This window comes from Telopea speciosissima, chromosome 10 (assembly GCF_018873765.1).
Source record: "Telopea speciosissima isolate NSW1024214 ecotype Mountain lineage chromosome 10, Tspe_v1, whole genome shotgun sequence".
NCBI classification, from domain to species: domain Eukaryota; kingdom Viridiplantae; phylum Streptophyta; class Magnoliopsida; order Proteales; family Proteaceae; genus Telopea; species Telopea speciosissima.
The window spans coordinates 7,691,328-7,704,538 of record NC_057925.1 but is presented as its reverse complement, the minus strand read 5'-3'; the positions used below and the strand labels follow the sequence as shown (position 1 = coordinate 7,704,538).

The 13,211-nt window shown below is 40.3% G+C and overlaps 1 protein-coding gene across 1 annotated transcript; it reads right to left on the bottom strand.

Annotated features, from left to right (window-relative positions):
- Positions 1 to 5,401: 5,401 nt before the first annotated feature.
- Positions 5,402 to 11,699, bottom strand: LOC122641600 (magnesium-chelatase subunit ChlH, chloroplastic). Its single transcript, XM_043834889.1, has 4 exons — positions 10,234 to 11,699; positions 9,854 to 9,936; positions 6,712 to 8,514; positions 5,402 to 6,456 (listed from the first exon to the last, which is right to left on the bottom strand). The coding sequence occupies exons 1-4, from the start codon at positions 11,639 to 11,641 to the stop codon at positions 5,602 to 5,604; spliced, it is 4,149 nt and encodes a 1,382-aa protein (XP_043690824.1). The 5' UTR covers positions 11,642 to 11,699; the 3' UTR covers positions 5,402 to 5,601.
- Positions 11,700 to 13,211: the final 1,512 nt, after the last annotated feature.

The following is a 13,211-nucleotide window of genomic DNA, read 5'->3' as shown; positions in this document are numbered from 1 at the left end:
GTAACTTGAGGATCACTCAAGATGAGATAAGGATAAGAGCTGTTATAGTTTAGAGTTTAATTAACGATGACTCTTGAGAGTTTGTATTGTGTAAGGACTCCTCTTGTGGCTTAGAGAGGTTATCGTGAAGAGTTACGCTTTCACTTTTTCCCCTTTTTAAATAGGAAAATTTACATCCGTTCCCTTGTACTTTGCCCCAATTACAACTTCCTCTCCTCTATTTTTTTATTATTACACCCCCTCCCTTACAGTTTAAATCTATTCCAAGATGCCTTCTTTGTACAATCTACCTAGGATTTTGAATGTGGAATCGGGGATAGAATTGGTCTTTAAGAACCATAGAATTGGTCCTTAGATCCATAAATAGGGAATTTATAGGGTTTTTGGGTGTGAATTGATCGCATTGGATTGCTAAAATCAGGATCAGGCACGGCCGATTCATCAATCCAATTCTTAATTCTTAAAACCCTGAAATCTACCTCTCACTCATTCCATTAAGCCATTAGGCCCAATATTACACATAAAAGGATGTTCGTTTGTCAAAAAAATTATTTTGGGAAAAGGACGTACATTGTTCTCACGGTTTCTCTTTTTCCTGATACACTCTCTCGTTTCTGACCGTGTGAACCTCCTATATACAATTCCTATGGTACTCTCTCCTATGCATTGTTATAGGAATCGAAATGGATCACCGATTCCGACCAAATCAAATTATAATTGGCTTAGTCTGATTACTGATTCCTTCCACTTCACAATTCAAATATCGGATTTGTTACGTGTTAAGTGTAGAGATAGTGTAGTCAATCAAGTGGTTACTAGTGAGCGGTTATTGTACGTTATTTGGAGTCATATTTTTTAAATAGAGTAAGTTACTAGGAGTTAGTGGTGTGTATGTACATGAAAGATGACTGAGTTGTAACCGTCTCTTGCATTATTTATTGGAATGAAGAAATAGAGAAAAGAGGTCTTGAATTAAATCACAACCTTATCTCTAGAGGTTATCTCTTAGGATAAGAGGTTGACTACCTCTCAACAAGCCAAACGCCCTTGCTTCGTCCATAAAGCAAAAGCCTATCCTACTCTTGCTCTTCCTCTTTCTCCCCTTATTATTTATCTATTTTTCTTATTTTATTTTTAAATTATCTTTTTTAAGTACTTGACCAATACGCTAAAAGCTCAAGAGCTGATGGAACGCGTTAAATCAAACCCTTTAACCTATCTCATACTAGGTTGACCCAATATAGTGCCCATACACTAGAATGGCCCCATTAAGCACATAACAAACCACCACACTTCCGGAGTCGTCGTCCTCGACGGCTCTCACTCTAGGGAGCTTTCACTGTAGCGGTAGGTAACCCTTTCTTAATGGCTTTCACTCTACTCTAGGTAGCCCTTTTTGTGACTCGAACCCGTGATGTGTTGTCTGACTCTGATACCAAATGTTAGGTACTTAACCAATATGCCAAAATCTCCAGAACTGGTGGAATACATTAACTCAAGTCCTTTAACCTATCCCATTCTAGGCTGTCCCAATCTAGTGCCCATACACTAGAGTGGGCCCCATTAGGCACATAATAATCTACCACATAACAGGATCGACCATGGAATCTGATCGGGCCTTAGATCAGTTGATCCAACCCGATTCCCGCTTTAAAACCATCTTTCTTCATGTTTTCATTTTAGAACCTTCAAAATGCCCAATCTCTCTCATCCTACATCTGAGCTTTATGGCAATTTGATGAACTAGCCATTTTTTTAAGTTCTTTCCATCCATCTGATCAATTGTGAAGTTAACAGCCAGAATTGCAACTCTAAGAGAAGTCAAAGCCTTCATCTTTAACCCCATGGGCACTTTCGTTGGCCCCCGCGCTGGTGCAGGGGATACACGATTAGTTAGGGTTCTCTTACCCTTAATTAATATAGCATGCGATTATGAAAATTTACTACTTTTTTCTAGGGAAAAAAAAACAATATGATTTGTAGATGACCTTTTAGTATGATGTGTGTCAAACATGGATCTATAATTTTTGTTCTTGAAACAATGGATTCTACTGGATTTTTTGTAAATACAAATCCACAAATACCTTTTAGTATGATGTATATTAAACATGGATCTACAATATGAATTTAAAATTGTTAATAATAAAAATTTAAGATTTTAGAATTGATCTCTTAATATGATGTGAATCATACTGGGATCTACAATTTTTATCAAATAGGTGTATCATGATACTTACAAGCGCTATTACCATGACCAAGAGACGAGTTAATTCTTATAAATATCCATTGACGAAGCTGAAGAACCAACGGATCTTGATGTTCGTCGATAGAGTGAACGTGGTGGTCGATCGGGTGGTGGTGTTGCGTCAATTGGTAGTGAATGGTATGCATGACATCAACTGCTTATTCATTACCCTTGTGTTTCACAAACATTAGCTTAAAGGGTGACCTTAGGTATCAATTTAGGGCAAACATGCCATGAAAGGAATATTTTTGGGCAAATTTGTATTGGTTTGGGAACTACATACAATTTTCCTTAGAAACTAACATAATAATGAGACAACGGTCATATGATTGGTCCATCATGGAAGGATTATTGTGTCAACGGAACTAAAATTTTATGGATAGGTAGACCCTATAAACCTCTACTCGTATGTCATGCTTGACCAAGTAGTAAAATAAAGCTCCAAGACTCTAATACTACCAAGAGGTGCACACCAAGACATGGATTAAGGAGAAGAAGAGCAAATCGGTATAAGGATGCATGCCACATGGGGACATATGATTGAATTTGGCTCTGAATTTTGGGATGTGGCCAATCATGATCATATCCTATCTATCAGACAACTTGAATTTCCATGTTGTTGCGTCAAGAAATCGTCGAGTGGTCCTTTGGGTGCCGCAACCTACAAAACGACGTCAGGGACAAGGGAGAACCGGTGTGGTTCCGGCCTGGGACTCTCCGATGTCTAAGTTAGATATCTATTGCATCAAGAAATTATCGGGTGGTCCTTCGGGTGCCGCAACCTGCAAAAGGACGTCAGGGACAAGAGAGAACCGGTGTGGTTCCGGCCTAGGACTCTCCGATGCCTAAGTTAGATCTTTCTCAGCAACAAATGAATTATTGAAATTCAAGATCGGTTAATGGGGTAGAATACCTGGGTATTTATAGCTGTGTATGACGGTGGAGAGTCTAGGTAATTGGTGATAGTCTTATTGGTAGTAGAGTCCATCACGTAATAGATCACCTCTTCTTAGGAGGTAGAGTCTGGGTAGGGGAGGTGTTCCCTAGCAGATGGACATGAGGTTCACCTCCTTTAGATAAGGTTCTTGAGGGTCGTGCGTAGGTGAGGTTCATCTCCTTTGGGATAAGGTTCCTTTGCCGGTAGGATGACGTAAATCTGGATGGTGACCTTAGTCCTTGTGTGACCTACTGGGTCTCTTCCTCTTAGGTTCAGCAGATGGGTCTTGATATAGCTGGGTCTGGGTCATCCTCCCTTCATGCCATGCCACGTGGTGGCTCAAGGTTGGCCCCGAATATTTATGGTTTATCACATGTGGACCATCAAGATGGCCCCATGTTGATGTTCCATGTTTTAGAATATACACATGTCTGGAATTAGAAATCCAACAATCAAGAATAAGTCATTTCCTACCCACAGGGCATTGGCTAATTACATCCTCAATAAGTTTATGCTATCACACACGAAATGTTACATTTGACATCCTATTTGTAGAGTGTTCTATCACCTTTATTCCAAGGCAAATTAACAACATAGCTGACTCTTGGCAAGGAGGGCCCTATCAATGGGGAAGGGAGTTCAAGTTCAGAATCGAGCAAATTCAGGTGCATAAGCGTCTCAAAACCTGGTTGAAGAAGCACTACCCGAGTCTTTGCCCCAGCCGTTGCAAAGTCCATTTGATGCGTAAGATAGTATGGTCCTCATCCACTGCTTGGTTGTATGAGCTTTATGCTTCAAAAGTTATGGAGTCTTCACATACCCATCATCAATAGACTTTTCTTCACCAAGAAAAAGAAAATCTATTATACTCAAGTATTGTTTATTTCTCAATAAATAAAAGTATATCTTAAATTATTTAACTTGACCAGTCATGAGGAAGCAGAGAACAACTAAAGTATTCTTTCCCTCTTCTTCTTGTTACAGTAGAGCCTAATAGGTAAGCAAAATCTAAAGGAGAGAGAGAGAACCAGCGAGAGGTTCAGCTAGTAAATTCTAAACAATCAGCTAACTAATTTGTAGTTGAAACGGATCGAGTAACAATCAGCTTCTTTACAGCATCATCCCTCACAAAGTGTCAGTCAATCTCAATATGTTTGGTCCTTTTATGAAAAACCCTGGTTACTGGCAATATAGATTGCATCTATATTATCACAAAACATTTTCATATATAGGTCGAATAACTAGAAAACCCAACTCTTGAAGTTGAGATTTCAACCACATTAACTCAGTTGCAATATAAACCATAATCCTGAAATGTGATGATTATCTTGTCAGCCCACAAGACGCCCAAAACCAAATGATGATGAAAGCTGGATTTAAAATACTACAGTTGATTAATAGATCCAAAATCCATTATCCAAGCCCAAAATCCAAGGGGTGGGATTTGGGTAAAACCAAAATGGGAAAAAGAATGTTAATTGTTCACACTCTTATTTGGGCCTGTGCTGGTGCAGGCATTACAGACCAGATAGCGATGTCTTGCCCAATCAAAATCTGCTAAGAAATTGAAGAGAAAAGGAACATTAACCGGTGCTGTGTCTAGGTGTATACCTGCGTCTAGACATAGCCCAAAGCAGAATTGAAGGGAAAAGGAACACTAATCGGTGTTGGTGCAGGCGCTACACAACCAGATAGGATGTCTTGCCCAATCAAAATCTGCTAAGAAATTGAAGGGAAAAGGAACGCTAACTGGTGATGTGTCTAGGTGTATACCTGCGTCCAAACACAGCCCAAGGTGAAAAGATCGACCGACCCCTAGACCTTTCCACCTTTCAAGGGGTGCTCCGGTCATTTTTATGCTGGGCTGTGTCTGGGTGTAGGTACACACCCATACACAGCACCGGTTAGCGTTCTTTCTCCCGAAATTGAAATACAAATGATGAGCTTAGATTTTATTTTAGGGGTGACGTTCTCTGTGTTGCAGCGTAGCCTACGCCCAGACACATGGGCCTGCCATTCAGGGGGGTAGGGTGGTCATTTTGCCCACCCCCATGTGTCTGGGCGCAGCCTGCGCCACCGGCACAGAAAACATTCTCCCTTTATTTTATTTTATTTTTTGGGAGGGGGGAGGGGGCAGGGCTGGGGTTAAACCGTTAAACCCTGATACGCCCAGTCGGCCCAGATCCAAATTTTAATGTCCAATAAGTACTCAGAAGATATTTGAGAAGAGGAAAAAAAGAGAATCACATTACAGACTTACAGTGGAAGACTTAAGACACAAACTCACATTACAATGCGCTTCGACACTACAGTTTATCGATCTCCCTCCCTAGACTGAGCGATAGAGAGAGATAGATATGATCCAAGCAGACTACTATCAAATTTTAAATGTTCAAAACATTTTACAGACTTCAATACTTCACCGGTCAATCCCTTCAATCTTGTCTTCAACTTCAGAGTACAACTGCCTTAACTTCTCAATGTTATCCTCAGATGTCTCCCAATACCCACGTCCATTAGCTTCTAAGAAAGTCTGCACCAACTTCCTGAATGAGTTTGGATTAGTTTTCATCAATCTGTTAAGCATATCCTCATCTTGAATGAAAGTTGAGTTTGCTTCTTCATAAACCCAGTTGTCAACTTGGCCTGAGGTAGCACTCCAGCCAACCGTGTTTGTGAGTCTCTTCTCAATTTCACGTACTCCCTCATACCCACTAGACATCATACCTTCATACCACTTGGGGTTGAGCAGTTTGGTGCGAGCATCAAGTCGAACAGTCTCTGACAGTGTTCGCACTTGGGCATTAGCTGTGGTAGTGTCAGCAATGTATGCTTTGGGCTTCTTACCATCCTTTCTGAGGTTTTGTACAAGATTGGTTGGGTCTGAATCAAAGTAATGGCTGACATCAGTGAGTGAGATTTCAGATGAATCAAGATTCTGGAATGTAGCATCAGCAGTGCTGAGTGCCATCTCAAACACCTTGCGTTTCTCGGTCATGCCTGCACCAGGGGCATCAGAATCAAAGGCAAATGATTTGCGGCTCAAATACATGTCCTGAAGTTGTTTCTCATCATTCCATGATGAATTCTCAACAGCAAGGTTGATATTGGAGGAGTAGGAGCCTGATGCATTGGAGAATACACGAGTTGCAGCTTCACGTACACCAATGCCAAGGGTTTGGGCTTGTTCAAATGCATGCTTCTTGACATAGTTTTGGTCCTCTGGCTCATCTAGCTCTGCCACCATTTTTACAGCACGGTCCAAGAGGTTCATCTACAAAATAAGAAGATCAGTTAGGAAACAGTCTTAGCAATAATTGACAGGAAAAAAAAATTTAAGCACTTGATCTGATTGCAGAATGACCCGAATACACAGTAAGGTCATCTGCTGATCATAAATATTTAGCAGAGCTAGTTAAAAAGGAAATATAACCTCTGGCCAGTAACTACAAGGATGGTATACCAATAGTAATAACATGAAACTGTAGCAATTATGCAGAGGAAAACAGAAAAAGGAAAAGGGGAAAACCTGATTGATGAACAGATCTCTGAAGACTCCCGAGCAATTGACGACAACATCAATTCTAGGCCGTCCAAGTTCTTCAAGGGTGACTGGCTCCACCCGGTTTACACGGCCAAAGGTATCTGCAATTGGGCTCACCCCAATCATCCATAAAACTTGAGCTAATGACTCTCCATAGGTCTTGATGTTATCTGTGCCCCACAACACAAGTGCAACCGTTTCAGGATATTGTCCCCCATTTTCTGCCTTCTGTCTCTCGAGCAACCTATCCACCACCACCTTTGCACTTTGCATGGCTGCTGTTGTTGGAATAGCCTGTGGGTCTAGTGCATGAATGTTCTTTCCCGTTGGCAAAACCTTCGGGTTCCTAATTGGGTCTCCACCAGGCCCTGGTTCCACAAAACTACCCTCCAAAGCTTGCTTTAAGCTCCCTAATTCATTATCAGCAACAACTAACTTCAAACAGTCACCCAAGAACTCAAACAAGATCCTGAGCTTCTCACGGTCAGCCCTGTAAAATTTTGTGTTTGATAAGTACTGCACCCATGGCTCACTCAACCCAAATCCAAGGATAGAACTCAACTTATCAGCCACATCAACAACTTGGCCCTTTTTATTCGTGGTTCTATCCACAAAGGCTGTTATTGATCCACGTGATGCCTCTGTAATTTGGCGTAGCAGTTCCACATCCTTCAAGATACCCTTGTCACTTCCTCGATAGATATCCTCAATCTTCCTTCCTACTGTCTCAGCTAATATTGATGGGAGAGAGGATATCCCCTCTTCAGGGCGGTCCAGTGCAGCTATGTTGACAAGTGTTGCAACTGCTTCCATGGCTGACGGCGGCTCACCAATGACATGGAGACCACAAGGCAAGAGCCGGGACTCTATCTCCATGATCTTGGAGTAGACCTTCCCAACCACAAGGTCTCGCTCTTTGGCTGAAAGTTCCTCCCCTTCTTCAGGAAGGTCGACGTCCTTGTCAAGGTTGCATTGCTTGGAAGTGCTGATGATGGAGCTCACAATTTGAGGCCCACGACCGCTGTCTTTTAGTGACTGGTAAGATGAGATTAGCTCACTGAGCTGTTTGAGGCCCTTATAAAGTCCAGCATTCTCTGCAGGAGGTGTCAGATAGCTAATGGTGTTGGCATAGCTGCGGCGCTTGGCTATGGTAGCTTCAGAAGGGTTGTTTGCAGCATAGTAGTAGACATTAGGGATATTACCAATAAGACTGTCAGGATAGCAGACATCACTCATCCCAACCTGTTTCCCAGGCATGAACTCAAGTGAACCATGAGTGCCAAAGTGGAGAACAGCATCAGCCTTGAAGATCTTCTCAACAAAGGAGTAGTATGCAGCGAATCCATGGTGTGGACTGGCTGATTTGGAGAACAGAAGTCTCATTGGGTCACCTTCATAGCCAAACGTAGGTTGCACCCCAATGAACACGTTACCGTACTGTTTTCCATAGACCAAAAGACTCTCACCATCAGAATTCAGATTTCCTGGTGGTTTGCCCCAGTTCTCTTCCAATGCAGTGGCATATGGAGTGAGACTCTGGTACTCCCTAACACCCATCTTGTATGCAACGTTGAGGTTTGGACTGCTGAATTGTGCTTCCTTATCATGAATAACATCTTCCATCAGATCTTCGGCTTTCTCAGGCAAGCCCTCAACACTGTATCCATCCCTTTGAAGTTCCTTCAAGACAGAGTAGATGGATGAAAATACATTGAGATAGGCAGCAGTTCCAACATTGCCCTTGTCTGGAGGGAAGCTGAACACAGTAATAGCAAGCTTTTTCTCTGCCTGCAATCAGACATAATCACAGTTTTAAATAAACAGAAGCAGATTTCTAGTTAGCTTTCTGCCAAATTCATGATGCCCCTGAAAAAATTAATAAATTGTTTTTTCTCATACACGTTTAATAGAAACAATTATTTTGAAAACATGACCACCATGCACCAAAGACAACAAAGTCACATCAACACAAGCTATTGCTTCTTAATTACAAAGTCCAGAAGTGGAATAGAAAATACATGAGTTTTGAGTTATGTTAATAATCAGTATTAAGTCATTTTCTAAGCAGTTGATTTGAATTAGGGCACTCTTCATCATTCTCGATACATAATTATATATAATTACTACTCTAAAGATTGGTATATTGTCCAGATATTTTCACTGATTATTGTGATGAAATATTTGAATCTTATAGCTTTCTCAGGCTACATGTAAACATTAAACAGATAAAATATTTCATGTTTAAATTTGTAGAAAATAACAAAGATGTCTCAGCTCATTGGCAGCTCATAATTTCTTTTTATTGACATGTTCATCGGCAGCTTATAATTAATAATAATTATTGCTGTTATCATTATCAAAGTGGCAGCAAATAATTGATGCTCATGAAGTTTTCAAACCTTTTATCCTAATAAATCTCTGCCCTTTAGTAACAATAACAATAATAGTTATTAATAATTATCATTGTTACTATAATGTAATTATTAAGAAAAGGGCCTTTCAAGATGAAGATCTACTTCACATGGAGCTCCCCATTCTTATAATCTTTAATAGTTAATTCATTGATAAATTAATCAAGAAGTTTAACTCACATATCCAGATTTTTTTTTAAATGAACTGCTTAGAAACCATAAATAACATGTTTAACCAAAATTGAGAGGGAAAAAAAGAAGTCAGAAACACAAATGATTTAGACCATAAATAACATGTTTAACTAGCATAATATTGCAAAAGATTTTGTGAAGAAAAAAAAACTCAGGCAAGTATAGCTCAATTTAAACTCAAAAGTTCAGTAAAAAACCACTTATATTACAAGAAAAAAAAAATTCAAGTATAAATTCAAGATTGAGACATTTTAATTAGAACTTGAGGACATTAATATGTAATATTTACACACAAATATGGGTGTTAACTCATAAAATATAATAAAAATAAGAACTATACGGTATTCCTATCCATATTATATCCAAACAACACATGTATCAGAAAAGATCAGATTTTTTACCATATGTACTTTAAAATAGTCTGGCCCTTCACAAATTTTCTACACATACGCAAAGTTTGTGCACGACAAATGAATTAACAATGACTAATAGTATAAGGTTACTGAAAGAAAACGGGTAATTACCTTGGATTTCCTTTTCAGTTCAGCCCATCTGATTGCCCTTGTGCAGAGCTGCTCCACCCTCTTATGTAGAGCATGTGACTTCCCTGCAAACAAATACATTGATCAGCACCTAAGAACCATCTTACAAATTAAAAACCCAAGCACAGGGACTCACTTTTAGTCATTCAACTCGAGAAAGATACAGAATTATACAAACAGAACACAAGCAAGCTCAAGAGAAAAAAGCAGAGCAACAGAGGAACAAACTGACAACAAAAGTAGCAGAAAGACGAGGAACAATGAAAAAGAGAAAACCAAGAAGAAAATTGGATAGACCACTGAGATATCAGACTGAAATAAATATTAAAAGTTAAAAGAAAACAAAGATAAACTACACTCACCAGTTCTAGGATCACGGCCAGCAAAAACAATGGGCTCCATCCCACCATCCAGCTCGGGAAGAGCAACCTGCAAAGCCACCTGAATTGGGTGCAGTCCCAAGGTACTGTTTAGCCACTCCTCTGTTGTCTGGAACACCAAAGGCAGGGCGACAATGTATGGCACATCGAGCTTCATTAATGCCTCAACAGCCCTGGGATGATCCTGCCTAGCTGGCCCTCCAACAAGAGCGAAACCCGTCAATGACACGACTGAATGTACAAACGGCTTCTTACTGATTGGATCAATCAAGAACCTCTCCACTGGGCCTGAGAAATCAAGTCCACCAGAAAAAATTGGAATCACCTTAGCTCCACTTGCCTCAAGCTCCATGATGACAGCAACATAGTGGCTCTCATCCCCAGTAACAATATGAGACCTCTGCAAAATCAGCCCAATTACAGGAGCATTCGGGTCCTTCAACTTTGCATTGGCATCCCTTCTAGTCCCATACCAATTCAAAAACTCCTTCACATCATCATACATACAAGGGGCCAAAGGGTGCCATATTCCAGTATCCAAGAACAAAACCGGATCCGAATACTCAATCTTAGTCCCTTTCAGTGCTGGTACATAGGAACCAGATATCATTTTCAAGAAATTCTGCAAATTTTCAGGTGACCCACCAAGCCAGAATTGCAAACTAAGTATATACAGCCGAGCATCTTGAGCCTTATCACTCGGTAAGTACTTAAGAACCTTAGGCAAAGTCCTCACTAGTTTCAACATACTTTCTGCAAATCCTGCAGATTGCTTCTTCCTCTTGAAGAGCTGGAAAAAGGGGCTCTTCGATTGCCCAAGCTGCGACATACTAAAAGAACCCAACTTGTTTAGTCGCATTACTTCAGGCATTGAAGGGAATACCAGCACTGCATCAAGTCTATCTCTCTCCTTCTCAACTGCTGTCTTAACCTTCTGCGCAAGCTCTTCCACGAATATAAGAGAACCAATAAAGATGTTAGCATCTTCAAGATCTTTACAGAATGCTTGGTAAGTGGATTTGTCCCGTAGCTCTTCAACCAAGTAACCAACTACTTCAAAGGAAGCGTACCTCTCATTGTTGTTGAGATTCCTCACAGCTTCCGAGACGGAAGATTGGTATTGAGCTTCAAGAACTACATAGACAATTTTAACTCTGGGTAACCCTAGTTTATTTTCAGGAAGAATTCTACGTACCTCTTGTGTGGTTTGGGTAAACAACCCATTACCAATTGCAGCACATCTCACTCCAAATCCAGTTCTTCTACTGCTTGGGTTGAGTTTCTTGGGTAGGAATGAGTGAAGAAAGAAATGCTTTTGAGAGAAAGAAGAGAGATGTTCTAATTTCGAAGTGGGTATGGTTGTGAATGGTGAAGAAACCAGATACGCCATTGGTGAAAGCTCTGGTTCTTCAATTCACACCCACAGCACAGAGAATGAGTGAGAGATACAGAGAGAGAGAGAGAGAGAGGTAATAGAATATGCTCTGTTTTGATGATTTGATCTCTTTTCTTCTTCTTCTTCTTGAGAAGTTGAAGGGCTGAGTTTATGTACATTTGTGTGGAGGGAAGTGAAGGGACTGAAAGAGAGTTCAGAGACTGGGTGGTTTTTTCAGTTGGTGGTGTAGTGAGGGACACGTGGCTAAATGAGAGGGACGATAAAGAATTATGATTGGGGTTTTTTGAGATTGAATTTATTTTCGTGTTAATGTTAAGTCTTCACAAACAGGGTGTCGACTTATCTATCCTTGAGACCGTTAGTGATGAAATTTCCTGGTTTCTCATTGGCTGATTTGGATTTCCTTTATTGCAGGAAATGAAAGTGGGGGAGCCGTTGAGGGGATAAGAAAAGTACTCAGTACTCAGTACTCACAGATGAAAAATATCCCTCTTTGATACCTTTGGAGTCGCAAGAAAATTATTTTTTTGTTTCGTTTTGTCTTTTTAAGCCCCAAGACTCATGTGTCCCAATTTAAACCACCATTTATCTTTATTCTTTTAATTTACATTATTTGATATTTTTATATTTTAAATATTCAGATAATTAATCGGATATGGATTTTGAGTACTAAAGATCCACAGGATTGGATATCATATAATCCGAAGGGATAATCAGGTCGGATACAAATAGATAATATCCACTCAGTATCCAAATTGTTTACAACTCAAGTTACAATCCAAATGATGCTAATAATTTGTCACAATTAGTTTTCTCAGACTACGGAAATCAAGATTAGGGGGTGCAAGTTTGGCCCAATGAGCTCGAGCCCAACCAAGCTCGCCCAGAGCCCGATAGGGCCTGGATTGGGCTTTTCAGTCGTTGGGATGACTAGGATTGAGATTTCTAGGACTGGGTCGAGCTTGGATTAAGACCTCAGGTTGAGCTAAGCCATGCCTACCCTTGTAATGACAAACATAGGGGTCATTAGGGTCAATCAAGGCCAACCCAGGCCAACTCAACTCATTCAAAGTCAATCAAGGTTGGGTTGGGCTAGGTTAAGCCCGATAGGGGTGCGCTTAGGCTGCAATATTCTAGCCGACCTCGGGTTGGGATGGGCTTTGGTTGAGCTAGGGGGACCTAGGGTTGGGCTGAGGTTTTAAAAAACCCGACCCAGATCCACTTGGTTGCATCCTTAATCAAGATGGTATGTATTGTTTACACATATAGTTATATCACACGAAAAGTTTGTGTTGAATCCTATCATTGGATATTTAAGGAATGGTTTGGATTGACCATGGTAAAATTTTATACTCAAATTTAATCATATAAACTCCCACATATTGGTATATTTTCTCTTTGTTTTTTGAGTCGTCAATTTGATTTCAAAATTTTTCATTATACTATACTACATTTAAGAAGTTTTATTTCACCACTTGAGCTACTCAATTTGGTTGAAACTGGACAAGTGAACAGGAGACTATAGACACCTCATTTTGTCATCCCGAAGGCTGCTCTGATGATA

Coding starts and splice junctions, on each gene's coding strand:
- LOC122641600 (XM_043834889.1), bottom strand. CDS start 11,641: ATGGCGTATCTGGTTTCTTCACCATTCACAACCATACCCACTTCGAAA. Junction 8,515..9,853: donor AACTGAAAAGGAAATCCAAG/GTAATTACCCGT, acceptor GTCTGATTGCAG/GCAGAGAAAAAGCTTGCTAT. Junction 6,457..6,711: donor GAGATCTGTTCATCAATCAG/GTTTTCCCCTTT, acceptor CTTATTTTGTAG/ATGAACCTCTTGGACCGTGC.